We start from the raw sequence: 16,982 nt of genomic DNA, 5'->3' as shown, positions 1-16,982 counted from the left end.
TACAGCCGTTTTTAGGCAAAACTCAAATAGTCCTATAGGATCAAATTACAGTCACAAAGCCATGAGGTTCACTCTGTTGTTCTGAAAGAATGTCTGCTGTGTGGTGCAGTCACTGGTGGTGGATCATATTCACGGGTGTAATGAATTACACATCCATCAATTTAGCCAATTTATTGGCAATATTCACAATTTAAACTGTAATGTTTGGGATTTCTTTTCTTTTTGTGCCTTTCAGGCTGCCGGTAATTTACATTCATTTAGTGCACAATGAACAATCGACAGCTTAAGGTATGTAACCGGTCCATGTTTCTTTTGGTTTCTGATTTTCCTTTCAAACACTGGTGTTGGATTTTGCTCATCTCTCTTTGACCGTGAAACACAGCTTGTAGGTCAGTATTCATTTTTGTAATTTAAAAATGAAAATCAAATATGTATTTATATGAAAAAAGCAGTTCAATTTTTACCATAAACCAAAAGTAAATTATTCGCGTCTCGTATTCGAAAAAGGGAGTCAGGACAAATTCACTTTCCATTTTTATATTTATTGCTTTTAATTACAGGAAAAAAAAAAAAAACAGATCAACAATTTGCATAAAATCCAAATTCCGCTCTAGAAATATATTTGACCTTTCCAGTACATAGATATCAAAGAGTAGAGTAAACATTACAACTGAGGGTGGCAGCAGAGTGACCCCCTTGCAAATGTACAGTACAGCATTTTTTTTTTAAATTGTTTTTTTTTTTTTTTAAACCATCAAACGGTCAACGAAACTACACTTGGGTTGTTTGGTGCATCCTCAGTATATATACACTGGACTTCACTTTTCATCCACACAAAGGTGTGACTGGTCCACATGTGGTCACTGCTTATGATCTCTGGATCCAGAACTGAACAGGAGTTCATCCTTTACAGATGTACATTAAATATCTCATAGTCTCCACCACTGGTATCTCCTTGGCAGTCACTTTAAGCATTCAGGGAAAAAAAACAAAACAACTGTGTATGCATAGATTTATATTTACCTCATGCACTGACAGTAGTTTGAGCAGTAATGGTCGTCAAAAACAAGCAGAGTGTCCACAAAAGAGCAGCCTGAGAGTCTCTCTCTCTCTCTCTCTCTCACACACACACACACACAGACACAAACACACAATTAAGAGAAACTATAGTAACTTTAAACACTTGAGAACATCACTGAGAAGAAATGGCTGCTTAGAAAAAACGTTATTGTTCAATTAAAAAAAAAAAAAAAAAAAAGTCAACATATTTTGTTGTCTTCAGATAGGACAGGAAACACCCACAGACGCTCATACAGGTCACACTTCGCTTCCAACAGGCTATGAGATGTTCAATGTTATCTTGTTGTCTTTCACTTATTTTGTCAAGAGAACTGTTAAATCCTTATGGAGCCCCAAAGTGTCCAATATGAAATAAATAATAAGAAGCATGAATCATTATCTTCTTTTAGAATTAGCTTAGTTTTATTGGACATCATTTTTATGTTATCGTATATAAATACACATACCCCTCATTCAAAAGTCTAAGGCTCAAGAGCTGCTGCCAGACTTTGCCAATTAGCACCTGTTAGCTAGAGCATCAACAATGTCAAGTTCTGAATCAACTATGAAGCTGCTGTAAATAAACAGACACACTAACTAAACCTCTCTAGCTTTTAAGCCATTGCTTGACCAGCCGGCTAATAATTAAAAGGAGGTGTTAGTGTCAGTGTATTGATAGTTGACTCTAAAATGACCTTGGTAATTTTTGTTGTTGCTCCAGCGAACACATGCTAACAGGCTAAATCTGGCAGCAGGTGTTGAGCTTGCTTAAAGGACAGGGGCCGGGTGTGTTTGGCTTAAAAAGGGGGACTCAAAAGATTTCGTTATGAAATTAAAACTCTCATTTTGAAATCTCAAAATAAGAACAATGAAATAACATTTCAGGACCAGTTAAGTTTCAACAGTTTCTCTGTTGTTTCATGTATTTTATACTACTTTAACACTTTGGGGCTCCATATTCTCACACACAGTGTCCCATTCATTATTTCAAACGTTTCCCAAAATAGCTTTTTTAAAAAAAAAAACACTCAGAGAATGTTAATGAGCTCATTCCTACAAATCAAATATTGGTTCAGCAATTAAAACTAAACTGTTTCATTCATTTAAGAAGTACAGAAAACGTCAGATATTGCCTTCCTTAGTGTTCAGTGTTCTTTAGGCTTAAAATGGAACCAGCTGTTAAACTGTTAACTCTTTAAGAAATATGTGTGTGTGTGTTGTTTATAAATCTGTAAGTCAAGTGGAAACAGAATGAAAATTCAATGATCAGGCTTTACATGTCAACCCAAGTCATTTAAAGCTGGATCCACTGCTCCATCTCGTACACTCACGAAGGCAACAGCTGATATATTTGTACTACATTCAAAAATTTGTATAAAAATATAAGGTTGTCAGTCTGATTCCTCTCTAGAGACCCAAAGAAGCTGCGCCCAGCAATACCAAACTGTTGTGTTAAAGTATCAGTATGCTTCAAATGGGGAACTTTTTTTGGTTTTTAACTTTACTAAACTCTCACAGCAGCTTCACACAGCAATGGGTTCCGTGTGTGGAGTTAGTGGCTAGATCTTTTTTTTTTTTCCCCGACCTCTGCCATTTTTCATGGCTACAACCAAGTACAACAGCGAGAATGCTTTTAAGACGAGACTGTCTGAGAGTGCGCACTGTTATGGCTACCAAGACCTAACCTTGTTTGACCAGTGACTCACCACCCACATCTGGGATTTACTCTGATTCAGACAGGCCTGATGTTGTGCCCTCATTCGTGACTGTTTCCATTTAGTGGGTGGGATTAAAGCAAAGCTAAAATGCTAAAATCATGAGCAATAAAAATTCACTCATGCAAATTTTGCAGTACGTTCAGGGACTGCCGTTGCTGCTGATACCGCCTGACTTGGTCTGGTACGAGCAGCATATTTGTGGCTAGTGTTTTTGATAGAAGTTGCTGTATAATTACGAAGTTGTTGACTTTATGACTCTTTACTTTTCTCTAATGTGTAACATCCTGTAAAATCTCTTCTCGCCACAGTTTAGGAAACATCATCGTTCCTGCTTTATGAACGGGGGGGTGTCAGCTTCCAACAGAGCGAGCTGCCCTGCAACCATCCATACAAAGTTGTGACAGAAAAATGGCGTCAAGCGTGGATGAGACTGATGGAGCCGCGCAGCTATCGTAAGTCGACTTACACAAATGACACTCAAATATGTGATGTGATGTGATATAGAACGAGGTCAGTCAGAATGGGTAGAACATTTTTCATATTTTTTTGTTGAAAGACGTGGCTGGACCACACATTATTGTTTGTTTGAAGCAAACTGAGGCCTTTTAGAGTTCTCCCAGTAGTGGTTAAAAACCTTTAGTCCTGTTTTGAGTAAGAGAGAAGTACAATAGCGCCATCTTCAGGAGAGTATGAATCTAGCCATTAGATTTTAGTATTCTCTGTGTTTAAGAGGAGAATTTAGAATTGGCTTTAAACTAAAGGTTTAGGTTTAAGGTAGACGACTGATAGAGAAGTGGGCAGACTTTTGTTAGTTCACTCAACTGGGATGAGGGTAGAAAGATTTTAGACTTCTTGTTGGATTTCTAAAGTATCTGTTGTTTTTAGTTTAGATCTCACTCACTCTAAAACGTTAGCCATAAACAGCTATTTCACACCTGTAGTACTAAAGTATGCTAAAACAGTCAAAGTGTTTAATTCGCTGCTATTTCCTGTTGCTAGTGAAAATGAATGAATCTTTACATCAACGTGGTTGTGGTGAGGACTGTTTTAGTGCACTTCAGTTCCTGGTTCACTATAGTGCATTTCACCAAGTAAAAGAATAAAATTAAAATTAAAATACAAAGCAGCAATTAACTTCCAACCAAATATATATCAAGTGGCAAAAAATGTATGAGTTCCATACATTTAGTTACAGTCAGATTCCTTAAATGAGAAGGTGTACATTCACAAAACTTACAGCAAAACTGAAAATTAACACAGACATAAAATCCATTACTGTTTTGATTCTCGTCTTAAATCTTTGAAAACTGCTATACAATTCTGTCAGACAGTAAAATCCCAGGTGAACAGTAATAATGCGGAAAACGCATTAATATGCTATTTTAGAAATAAGTGTTGAAGAACCTTTTTTTTTTTTGAGTCGAGACTATTCTCCGCTTTAAATGTAACAACAAAACAAAAAAAATTCCCCCCAAATCTGTCAACGTCCTAATAATTAAGTAATAAGTTAAATGTTTCCAACCCTCAGTGCAAAAATATCAAAAACAAACTGAAAGGGAAGGGACCGGGAGTCACGTGGACTGTTGGTGTGCGCGAGACAGTGTATCATCTCCATGGGAACGAGATTTTCTCAGGCACAAGTACTTAGGCTTTGTCCACTGAGCCCTTGGCAGGTCGCTCTTTCTTTTTGAGATTTTTTTTTTTTTTTTTTTTCCTGAAGTACACAGAAGCTTTAGTGCACTGCTCACACACATTGCCTGGGCAAGAACAGAGGACCGTTACTATAGAAACGAGACCAGAGGAACTCTTAGTCTTTTCTCCTTCTTCGTCATTGCCGTCTTCTCCCTCTTCTTCAGTCCGCATTGTCAAATGCTTCTGAAATGTGGGAGGCTGCGTACTTTAACCGGAAACCACCTGTAATGAAAACACCAAACACACACAAGCAGCCACATGGACACACACAGATGTATCCAAACACACATAGGATATACCGTCAGTGGACAGTGGAGGAAATAATAATCTTTAAAAAAAAAAAAAATGAAGGTCAGTGATGCTGTCAGGATATCTTGATTAGAAAAACTTAAACCTTATGTGTATTTGTTCTTGTTTACTTTAGACAGAGTTGCTTTTTATTTCATGTCACAATGTTCAATGTTTTGAAATACTACAAAGTCTGCAAAGCGATTTATTTAAAATCAGTTTAAACCTGTTGATTCTGCCATCTACAGACAACACGTTTGAGGTTTTACAGTGCTTTACTAAAGACAAAACTCTGCTTTTCAAACTTTGCAGGTACCTAACCCTGGTAGGCCCCACCACCTACTTTCCCAAGAGGCAGAAGCGCTGCTCCTTATCAGAGGTGGAAAGGTTAACCAGATGTGCTTCCACCAGATCGACTAGTTCGTCTTCATCCTTCAAGTCTTTTCTCACGTAAAACTAAGGTACAGATTAAAAACACTTATAATAATGCGTTTGATCTTTGTAGCATTTGTCCAAGTATGTTCTCCAGTTTATCTTTTTCACCTCACTCTGGTGCACCACACTGATAATGATCTCTTTAATGTTCCCTCAGGCTGCAGTTTCAGTACCGCTGTCCCGAAGCTTCCTCTGTTCTGCAGGAACATGGGGACTCACTGTTGTTGGTAAGAGCTGTAGCTGTTAGAGGCCGTTTTATGTCTGTCACTGGCAACAATGTGCAACTATACTTGAGACGAACTTTGAAAACCACACAAAGGAGACATTAATTAATGTCCTTTGAAGAATTTTCAAAGACTTCAAAGTTGAGGACTAACTGGTTTGGCAAATGTACGCCTTCCTTTGCTTTCCTATGGGAACCATGAGCGGAGTGGATAGGGTTAGGGTTAGGACCCAAACAGGGCTCGGTAATTAAAGTGTGTGCAATGATGACGATCTGCGGGGAAAGCGTGTTAAAAGCTGCGGTTTTATTTTTCTTTAGAAAAGCACTGTAAAACATACAACATGTATAGGTCTAAGCTTGTGGTTCCCACCTTGCTTGCTTGTTGCTTTTAGATTGGCCAGGTAAGGAGTTTCTCTTGCTGTGCACCTATAAACACACAAACCAGGAGCTGCTACAACATTCTCCCATGGTCTAACCATGAGAAAATGGAATCTAGTTGGAGAGGTGTAGTCAAAGCAAACAAACTGTCTATGATAGCTATCTGTCTGATTTTGTCTGCTTTTTTTTTTCCTCTCCAGGATTTGTTCCAGGGAAGAACACTCTAACAGCCTGACTCCACCTGACTCCCACCACAGTGCAATACAGGTATCCTAGACAAATAACCAAGACTTGGCTCGTACTGCTGCTGTTTGGTACAATCTGAGTGATCCAGTGGTACAGCTTTTTCTGGCCAAATAATCTGATCTGATGGGGGAAACCCGCCAAAGCTGCAATTTACCGACTTAAAACTCTGACTGTTTGGGCTTCTGGGAAAGAAAAACTAAGTGGTCCTCTGTTTCCCCCTGTTCCGCGTAGCTGCATTACCTTGCTGCGTGGAGTCTATGGAGGGCTGGTTGCAGTCCTGAGCGTAGTGGCCACTGACACCACAGTTATAACAGGACAGATTGCCATTCTTCTTATTGACTCCGCCTCCGCCCAGTGTCGCAGCAGGAAGCATCCCCAGAGGATTTGGGTACACATGCTGGTAAACACGTTGACAGAATGATGCTGCCGGCGCCATCTGCTGCTGGAGGTTGTAGTTTGCGGCTGCAGCAACTGCCACTGCCGCGGCTTGGGTGCCCAGCATGTGCGATGGCACGTCTGCATGGCTGTGAGGGTGAGAGTGGAGGGGGCCGTAGGGGGACGGGTGTGTAGGAGGCGGCGCGGCGGTGAAGAAGGGGGGCAGAGTGGCAGCACCATTGGCCTGGTGAGGAGGCTGGGCCTGGGTGAGGTAGCTGTTACTGCACAGGTTTGTTATCTGGAAGAGTGGTGGAGGAACGCTGAACACCTGCCGTGCTGCTGCTGCTGCCATTTGGTGGGCAGGGAAGAATAAGGGTGCTTGGCAGCTGGGGGCACTGCTGCTGTTGCTGCTGCCACTGCCTCGCCCGCCACAGTTGTTGTGACAGCCACAAGTCCCACAACCCACTGGTTGCTGTTGCTGCTGCTGTTGTTGTGGTGGTGGTGGTGGCTGCTGGGTTTGCTGAAGAGTAATAGGGTTGCCAGGGGCAACAGGGGTGCTTCCTGTGGCGCTGCTGTTGCTGTAGGATGTACAGTCACTGTGTGCTGTGCTGTGAGTAAGTGCTGGGCTGGGGCTTGGGGCTGGTCCAGGGGTGTGGGTGGGAACAGCTGGAGGAACAGCTGCTTGTACATGTCCAGGAGATGGGGCTATTCCAGTGGCTGCAGGTGCTCCTACAGTAGGCATGACTGATGTGGGGACAGTGGGCAGGGTGTAGGGAGAAGGCAGGCCAGATGGTAAAGTTAAGCTGGGGTGCTTGGCATGTGAAGTCTCCACATGTGTCAGAGAGGAGGCCAGACCTGAGCCAACACTGGCTAGGTCTTGGCAGGGCAGAGACTGCTGGAGTGGAGAGGAGAGGGGCTGGTGTGAAGCAGGAGTACAACCACTCCCTGAGGCTCCATCAGTGCCACCCTGGCTGTGTGACAGAACTGTTTTGAACCTCTGCACAGCAAGACTTCCAGGAGGATGGGGACCCATAGGTGTCATCCCAAAGGTTGTGAGCATGTCCCTCTTATCTGGGTCTCCCACAATTCCAGGGCCTGGGATGACTGGAGGCACTAGGGGCATCTGCATCATCATTGTCCCAGATGATGGCTTCTCATCAGGGATGATGCTTTGGCGGGGAAGAGGGACCGGTGGAAGCGGGGAATCAGTGGCCCCGTTGGGGAGCACATAGGGCAGAGAATGCATGAAGGGCAGAGGGTGGAACTCTGTACTGGCCTCTGGGCAGAGGGGCTCCATCTGGGCCTGGTGGTTGTTGGAAGACAGAGGATGAACAGAGGAAACCTCCCCCACCACAGCTGGATCTGTCTGATGTGTGAAGAACATGTCAGGGCCGGGACCTTTACTTGAGTCATCAGAGTGGCTGTCTGTATCTAACAAAGAAACAAGATCAGGTAAGAGAAGATTCGGTCCTTGCAACAGAGAACGATAAGACAAGCATGCAGCACACTGCAGGTACATCTTTCATTATCAAAGCTTGAAGTGTATTTTATACATAGTGTGTGCTTTACCTTTGTTGTTGTCATCCTCACTATCCAGGCTCTCTGCTCCCCTGTGTTGAGGGCTGGATGGAGAGCTGTAGCTTTCTGATGATGTTTCACCAAAAGTATCTGGACCAGAACCCCCCTCTGCAACAACATCCGGATTACACTTCAGACAAGCTACCAAACATCAGGCTACAAAAAATAAAAAAATCAGGTTCATATTTGGTCTGATTATTTCTGTGTATGAGGTAATTCGAGTTAGAAACTGGAGATAGTGGCAGACTTGATAAGTGTAACTTACACTGAATCTAAAAAAATGTGTATCTTATCTGCTTATTCCAATTTGACTGAGCTATAAGAAGGAGCTGTTTTAAAGTACCTTAATATCATCCGTGAGCTCTGGGTAACAGCCACTGCTGCAGCTCCTACTTCAGTGAGTCAAACCAGTGGCCAAACTACACTAACTGTTTTTAGATCAGTGGAACGCCCTTGTCTCTTTTACCTCACAGGTTCTTTCCCTACCTCCCTCTATTAAAGGAGACAGTTTCATTCACAATCATCCTGGAACTACAAGTTCCCTCTCTCTGTTGGACTATTACAACCAGCCATCACAACAGCCACCCAGACACTCACCTTTCCTCTTAGAAGACAGAGTTGGCACCGAAGTACCGTTGGTCACAAAGGAAGCTCCTTTCCCCTTCCCCTTGTCCCTGAAAGCAGATAGAGGTGGGAGATGAGGGGTCCCAGTAATGTCAGCAGAGAAGTGCAGTAATGAGGGATGTAAATGTGGTAAGTGATGAGTGGAGCCAGTGGCAGATTGCTGCTTTAAAAAAAATCAACTGCTAAAAGCTTTCATGTGACACTAAGAGTAAACATGATTTTGCCTCCCCAAGCAATGATATATTTTTGTTTTGTTTGATTTCTGTTTTACTCAACAGTGTCACACTAGCATCAGCACCTGCAAAGCTACCTCAACCACCATCATAGAATTCTGACAAGCCGTTGCTGACCTACCTGTCTGTGGGTAGGACTCTGCTCTTGGTTTTAGTGACTGGGTGGCTTCGCTTCTCAGTGTCCTGGTGAAGGGAGGAAAATAATGAGTCAGAACATATCAAAGCAAGTTTCATTTTTCACCTAACACATTTACAACAGCAATTTTCAAAGAACTTCAGCATATAACTGCAACAATAGTGGTTTAAGTGCAACCATTACAGCATTTTATTTTTAATGTGATATTGTTTGCTTAGATTGCTCTATCTAATAACTGATTAGTTTCTGTCAATCAATCGAATCTATCAAAGGTTCTTCAAAAAAGCTTTTTATGACATTTTGAAGCTTTACTATACTGTGTTTTTCAAGACATTTTTAAGCCTTACTAAACTGATTTTCTTTCCCATGTTTTGAAGCCTTGCTATACTATGACGTTTTTTGGCACATTTTGAGGTCATCCTAAAGTATGACTTTTTTTGGCCGATTTTGACGCCTTACTATACGATGATGTTTTTTATGACATTTTGAGGTCATACTAAAGTATGACTTTTTTTGGCCGATTTTGACGCCTTACTATACGATGACGTTTTTTATGACATTTTGAGGTCAAAATTTTTTTTGACTTTTTTTGGCCGATTTTGACGCCTTATTAAACTATGACCTTTTTTATGACATTTTAAGGTCATACTAAAGTATGACTTTTTTGGCCGATTTTTACATCTTACTATACGATGACGTTTTTTATGACATTTTGAGGCCGAAATTTTTTTTGACTTTTTTTGGCCGATTTTGACGCCTTACTATACAAAGACGTTTTTTATGACATTTTGAGGCCGAAATTTTTTTTGACTTTTTTTGGCCGATTTTGACGCCTTACTATACAAAGACATTTTTTATGACATATTGAGGCCAAAAAAAATGTATCACTTTTTTTGGCCAATTTTGACGCCTTACTATACGATGACGTTTTTTATGAGATTTTGAGGCCGAAAAAAATGTTGACTTTTTTTGGCCGATTTTGACGCCTTACTATACTATGACGTTTTTTATGAGATTTTGAGGTGGAATTTTTTTTTGACTTTCTTTGGCCGATTTTTGCGCCTTACTATACTATGACGTTTTTTATGAGATTTTGAGGCCGAAAAAAATGTTGACTTTTTTTGCCCAAAAAAAACGGCATACTATACTATGACGTTTTTTATGACGTTTCGAGGCCGAAAAAAATGTTGACTTTTTCTGGCCGAAAAAAACGGCATACTATACTATGACGAAAAAAACGGCATACTATACTATGACGTTTTTTTATGACATTTTGAGGCCGAAAAAATTTTTGACTTTTTTTGGCCAACAAAAAAGGCATACTATACTATGACGTTTTTTATGACATTTTGAGGTCGAAAAATTTTTTGACTTTTTTTGCCCGAAAAAAACGGCTTACTATACTATGACGTTTTTTATGACATTTTGAGGTCATACTAAAGTATGACTTTTTTTGTCCGATTTTGACGCCTTACTATACTATGACGTTTTTATGACATTTTGAGGTCATACTAAAGTATGACTTTTTTTGTCCGATTTTGACGCCTTACTATACTATGACGTTTTTATGACATTTTGAGGCCGAAAAAATTTTTTGACTTTTTTTGCCCGAAAAAAACGCCACACTATACTATGACGTTTTTTATGACATTTTGAGGCCGAAAAAAATGTTGACTTTTTTTGCCGGAAAAAAACGGCATACTATACTATGACGTTTTTTATGACATTTTGAGGCCGAAAAAATTTCTGACTTTTTTTGCCCGAAAAAAAAGGCATACTATACTATGACGTTTTTTATGATATTTTGAGTTCATACTAAAGTATGACTTTTTTTGCCCGATTTTGATGCCTTACTATACTATGACGTTTTTTATGAGATTTAGAGGCCGAAAAAAATTTTGACCTTTTTTGGCCGAAAAAAACATCATACTATACTATGACGTTTTTTATGACATTTTGAGGCCAAAAATTTTTTTGACTGTTTTTGCCCGAAAAAAACGCCTTACTATACTATGACGTTTTTTATGACATTTTGAGGCCGAAAAAAATGTTGACTTTTTTTGCCCGAAAAAAACGCCATGCTATACTATGACGTTTTTTATGAGATTTTGAGGCCGAAAAAAGTGTTGACTTTTTTTGCCCGAAAAAAAAAAACGCCATACTATACTATGATGTCTTTTATGACATTTTGAGGCCGAAAAAAATGTTGACTTTTTTTGCCCAAAAAAAACGGCATACTATACTATGATGTTTTTTATGACATTTAGAGGCCGAAAAAAATGTTGACTTTTTTTGGCCGATTTTGACGCCTTACTATACTATGACGTTTTTTATGAGATTTTGAGGTGGAATTTTTTTTTTGACTTTCTTTGGCCGATTTTTGCGCCTTACTATACTATGACGTTTTTTATAAGATTTTGAGGCCGAAAAAATTTTTGACTTTTTTTGCCCGAAAAAAACGGCATACTATACTATGACGTTTTTTTTATGACATTTTGAGGCCGAAAATTTTTTTGACTTTTTTTGGCCAACAAAAAAGGCATACTATACTATGACGTTTTTTATGACATTTTGAGGTGAAAAAATGTTTTGACTTTTTTTGGCCGAAAAAAGCGGCATACTATACTATGACGTTTTTTATGACATTTAGAGGCCGAAAAAAATGTTGACTTTTTTTGCCCGAAAAAATTTTTGACTTTTTTTGCCCGAGAAAAATGCCTGACTATACTATGATGTTTTTTATGACATTTTGAGGTCATACTAAAGTATGACTTTATTTGTCCGATTTTGACGCCGAAAAATTTTTTGACTTTTTTTGCCCAAAAAAACGCCTTACTATACTATGACGTTTTTATGACATTTTGAGGCCGAAAAAATTTGACTTTTTTTGCCCGAAAAAAAAGGCATACTATACTATGACGTTTTTTTTGACATTTTGAGGCCGAAAAAAAGTTTGACTTTTTTTGCCCGAAAAAAGGGCCTTACTATACTATGACGTTTTTTATGACATTTTGAGGTGAAAAAATGTTTTGACTTTTTTTGGCAGAAAAAAGCGGCATACTATACTATGACGTTTTTTATGACATTTAGAGGCCGAAAAAAATGTTGACTTTTTTTGCCCGAAAAAAAAAACGCCATACTATACTATGATGTTTTTTATGACATTTTGAGGCCGAAAAAAATGTTGACTTTTTTTGCCGGAAAAAAACGGCATACTATACTATGATGTTTTTTATGACATTTAGAGGCCGAAAAAAATGTTGACTTTTTTTGCCCGAAAAAAAAGGCATACTATACTATGACGTTTTTTATGATATTTTGAGTTCATACTAAAGTATGACTTTTTTTGCCCAATTTTGATGCCTTACTATACTATGACGTTTTTTATGAGATTTAGAGGCCGAAAAATTTTTTGACCTTTTTTGGCCGAAAAAAACGGCATACTATACTATGACGTTTTTTATGACATTTTGAGGCCAAAAAATTTTTTGACTGTTTTTGCCCGAAAAAAACGCCTTACTATACTATGACGTTTTTTATGACATTTTGAGGCCGAAAAAAATGTTGACTTTTTTTGCCCGAAAAAAACGCCATGCTATACTATGACGTTTTTTATGAGATTTTAAGGCCGAAAAAAGTGTTCTTTTTTTGCCCGAAAAAAAAACGCCATACTATACTATGATGTCTTTTATGACATTTTGAGGCCGAAAAAAATGTTGACTTTTTTTGCCGGAAAAAAACGGCATACTATACTATGATGTTTTTTATGACATTTAGAGGCCGAAAAAAATGTTGACTTTTTTTGGCCGATTTTGACGCCTTACTATACTATGACGTTATTTATGACATTTTGAGGTGGAATTTTTTTTTGACTTTCTTTGGCCGATTTTTGCGCCTTACTATACTATGACGTTTTTTATGAGATTTTGAGGCCGAAAAAATTTTTGACTTTTTTTGCCCGAAAAAAAACAGCATACTATACTATGACGTTTTTTTTATGACATTTTGAGGCCGAAAAAATTTTTGACTTTTTTTGGCCAACAAAAAAGGCATACTATACTATGACGTTTTTTATGACATTTTGAGGTGAAAAAATGTTTTGACTTTTTTTGGCCGAAAAAAGCGGCATACTATACTATGACGTTTTTTATGACATTTAGAGGCCGAAAAAAATGTTGACTTTTTTTGCCCGAAAAAAACGGCATACTATACTATGATGTTTTTTATGACATTTAGAGGCCGAAAAAAATGTTGACTTTTTTTGCGCGAAAAAATTTTTGACTTTTTTTGCCGGAAAAAAACGGCATACTATACTATGACGTTTTTTATGACATTTTGAGGCCGAAAAAAATGTTGACTTTTTTTGCCAGAAAAAAACGCCTTACTATACTATGACGTTTTTTATAACATTTTGAGGTCATACTAAAGTATGAGTTTTTTTGTCCGATTTTGACGCCTTATTATACTATGACATTTTTTATGACATTTTGAGGCCGAAATTTTTTTTGACTTTTTTTGCCCGAAAAAAACGCCTTACTATACTATGACGTTTTTTATGACATTTTGAGGTCATACTAAAGTATGACTTTTTTTGTCCGATTTTGACGCCTTACTATACTATGACGTTTTTATGACATTTTGAGGTCATACTAAAGTATGACTTTTTTTGTCCGATTTTGACGCCTTACTATACTATGACGTTTTTATGACATTTTGAGGCCGAAAAAAATTTTGACTTTTTTTGACCGAAAAAAAAGGCATACTATACTATGACGTTTTTTATGAGATTTTGAGGCCGAAAAAAATGTTGACTTTTTTTGCCCAAAAAAAACGGCATACTATACTATGACGTTTTTTATGACATTTTGAGGTCGAAAAATTTTTTGACTTTTTTTGCCCGAAAAAAACGGCTTACTATACTATGACGTTTTTTATGACATTTTGAGGTCATACTAAAGTATGACTTTTTTTGTCCGATTTTGACGCCTTACTATACTAAGACGTTTTTATGACATTTTGAGGTCATACTAAAGTATGACTTTTTTTGTCCGATTTTGACGCCTTACTATACTATGACGTTTTTATGACATTTTGAGGCCGAAAAAATTTTTGACTTTTTTTGCCCGAAAAAAAAGGCATACTATACTATGACGTTTTTTATGAGATTTTGAGGTGAAAAAATTTTTTGACTTTTTTTGGCCGAAAAAAACGCCTTACTATACTATGACGTTTTTTATGATATTTTGAGGCCGAAAATTTTTTTGACTTTTTTCGCCCGAAAAAAACGCCTTACTATACTATGACGTTTTTTATGATATTTTGAAGCCGAAAATTTTTTTGACGTTTTTTATGATATTTTGAGGCCGAAAAATTTTTTGACTTTTTTTGCCCGAAAAAAAAGACATACTATACTATGACGTTTTTTATGACATTTTGAGGTGAAAAAAATTTTTGACTTTTTTTGGCCGAAAAAAACGCCTTACTATACTATGACGTTTTTTATATTTTGAGGCCGAAAAATTTTTTGACTTTTTTTGCCCGGAAAAAACGGCATACTATACTATGACGTTTTTTATGACATTTTGAGGTCATACTAAAGTATGACTTTTTTTGTCCGATTTTGACGCCTTACTATACTATGACGTTTTTTATGACATTTTGAGGCCGAAAAAAATGTTGACTTTTTTTGGCCGAAAAAAACGGCTTACTATACTATGACGTTTTTTATGAGATTTTGAGGCCGAAAAAAATGTTGACTTTTTTTGCCCAAAAAAAACGGCATACTATACTATGACGTTTTTTATGACATTTTGAGGTGAAAAAATTTTTTTACTTTTTTTGGCCGAAAAAAAACGCCTTACTATACTATGACGTTTTTTATGATATTTTGAGGCCGAAAATTTTTTTGACTTTTTTCGCCTGAAAACAAACAGCATACTATACTATGACGTTTTTTATGACATTTTGAGGTGAAAAAATTTTTGACTTTTTTTGCCCGAAAAAAACGCCATACTATACTATGACGTTTTTTATGAGATTTTGAGGCCGAAAAAAATGTTGACTTTTTTTGCCGGAAAAAAACGGCATACTATACTATGACGTTTTTTATGACATTTTGAGGCCGAAAAAATTTTTGACTTTTTTTGCCCGAAAAAAAAGGCATACTATACTATGACGTTTTTTATGACATTTTGAGGCCGAAAAAAATGTTGACTTTTTTTGCCCGAAAAAAATTTTGACTTTTTTTGCCTGAGAAAAACGCCTTACTATACTATGACGTTTTTTATGACATTTTGAGGTCATACTAAAGTATGACTTTATTTGTCCAATTTTGACGCCGAAAATTTTTTTGACTTTTTTTGCCCGAAAAAACGCCTTACTATACTATGACGTTTTTATGACATTTTGAGGCCGAAAAATTTTGACTTTTTTTGCCCGAAAAAAAAGGCATACTATACTATGACGTTTTTTTTTGACATTTTGAGGCCGAAAAAAAGTTTGACTTTTTTTGCCCGAAAAAAAGGCCTTACTATACTATGACGTTTTTTATGATATTTTGAGGCCGAAAAAATTTTTGACTTTTTTTGCCCGAAAAAAAAGACATACTATACTATGACGTTTTTTATGACATTTTGAGGTGAAAAAAATTTTTGACTTTTTTTGGCCGAAAAAAACGCCTTACTATACTATGACGTTTTTTATGAGATTTTGAGGCCGAAAAATTTTTTGACTTTTTTTGGCCGAAAAAAACGCCATACTATACTATGACGTTTTTTATGACATTTTGAGGCTGAAAAAAAAGTTGACTTTTTTTGCCCGAAAAAAAAGACATGCTATACTATGACGTTTTTTATGACATTTTGAAGCCGAAAATTTTTTTGACTTTTTTTGGCCGAAAAAAACGCCTTACTATACTATGACGTTTTTTATGATATTTTGAGGCCGAAAAAAATTTTGACTTTTTTTGCCCGAAAAAAACGCCTTACTATACTATGACGTTTTTTATGACATTTTGAGGTCATACTAAAGTATGACTTTTTTTGTCTGATTTTGACGCCTTACTATACTATGACGTTTTTATGACATTTTGAGGCCGAAAAAAATGTTGACTTTTTTTGGCCAAAAAAAACGGCATACTATACTATGACGTTTTTTATGACATTTTGAGGTCGAAATTTTTTTTGACTTTTTTCGCCCGAAAAAAACGCCTTACTATACTATGACGTTTTTTTATGATATTTTGAGGTGAAAAAAAAATGTTGACTTTTTTTGCCCGAAAAAAACACCTTACTATACTATGACGTTTTTTGATATTTTGAAGCCAAAAAATTTTTTTGACTTTTTTTGCCTGAAAAAAACGGCATACTATACTATGACGTTTTTTATGACATTTTGAGGCCGAAAAAAATGTTGACTTTTTTTGCCCGAAAAAAACGGCATACTATACTATGACGTTTTTTATGACATTTTGAGGCCGAAAAAAATGTTGACTTTTTTTGCCCGAAAAAAACGCCTTACTATACTATGACGTTTTTTATAACATTTTGAGGTCATACTAAAGTATGACTTTTTTTGTCCGATTTTGACGCCTTACTATACTATGACGTTTTTTATGACATTTTGAGGCCGAAAAAATGTTGACTTTTTTTGCCCGAAAAAACGCCATACTATACTATGACGTTTTTTATGACATTTTGAGGCCGAAATTTTTTTTGACTTTTTTTGGCCGAAAAAAACGGCTTACTATACTATGACGTTTTTTATGACATTTTGAGGTCATACTAAAGTATGACTTTTTTTGTCCGATTTTGACGCCTTACTATACTATGACGTTTTTATGACATTTTGAGGCCGAAAAAAATTTTGACTTTTTTTGACCGAAAAAAAAGGCATACTATACTATGACGTTTTTTATGAGATTTTGAGGCCGAAAAAAATGTTGACTTTTTTTGCCCAAAAAAAAACGGCATACTATACTATGACGTTTTTTATGACAT

The 16,982-nt window shown here is 37.2% G+C and overlaps 1 protein-coding gene and 1 long non-coding RNA gene across 3 annotated transcripts in view; one reads left to right on the top strand and one right to left on the bottom strand.

Annotated features, from left to right (window-relative positions):
* Positions 1-2,078: 2,078 nt before the first annotated feature.
* zcchc2 (zinc finger, CCHC domain containing 2) overlaps positions 2,079-16,982 on the bottom strand; it is a 52,767-nt gene continuing 37,863 nt past the window's right edge. For both annotated transcript variants that reach the window (XM_041065335.1, XM_041065336.1), the window contains exons 10-14: positions 8,971-9,032; positions 8,590-8,666; positions 7,984-8,100; positions 6,280-7,845; positions 2,079-4,691 (exon numbers count right to left, since the gene is read on the bottom strand). In XM_041065335.1, the coding sequence (XP_040921269.1) occupies positions 4,630-4,691; positions 6,280-7,845; positions 7,984-8,100; positions 8,590-8,666; positions 8,971-9,032 (1,884 nt within the window). In that variant the 3' untranslated portion in view covers positions 2,079-4,629. The remainder of the gene's footprint in view (positions 4,692-6,279; positions 7,846-7,983; positions 8,101-8,589; positions 8,667-8,970; positions 9,033-16,982) is intronic.
* On the top strand, positions 5,078-6,323 carry LOC121200204. The gene is made up of 3 exons (XR_005896518.1): positions 5,078-5,218; positions 5,350-5,419; positions 5,994-6,323. It is a non-coding gene; the product is annotated as an uncharacterized LOC121200204 (long non-coding RNA).

The sequence above is a fragment of the Toxotes jaculatrix genome, chromosome 20 (assembly GCF_017976425.1).
Source record: "Toxotes jaculatrix isolate fToxJac2 chromosome 20, fToxJac2.pri, whole genome shotgun sequence".
Taxonomy (NCBI): Eukaryota; Metazoa; Chordata; class Actinopteri; family Toxotidae; genus Toxotes; species Toxotes jaculatrix.
The sequence above is the reverse complement of the archived record's forward strand: the minus strand, read 5'-3'. Positions and strand labels throughout refer to the sequence as shown.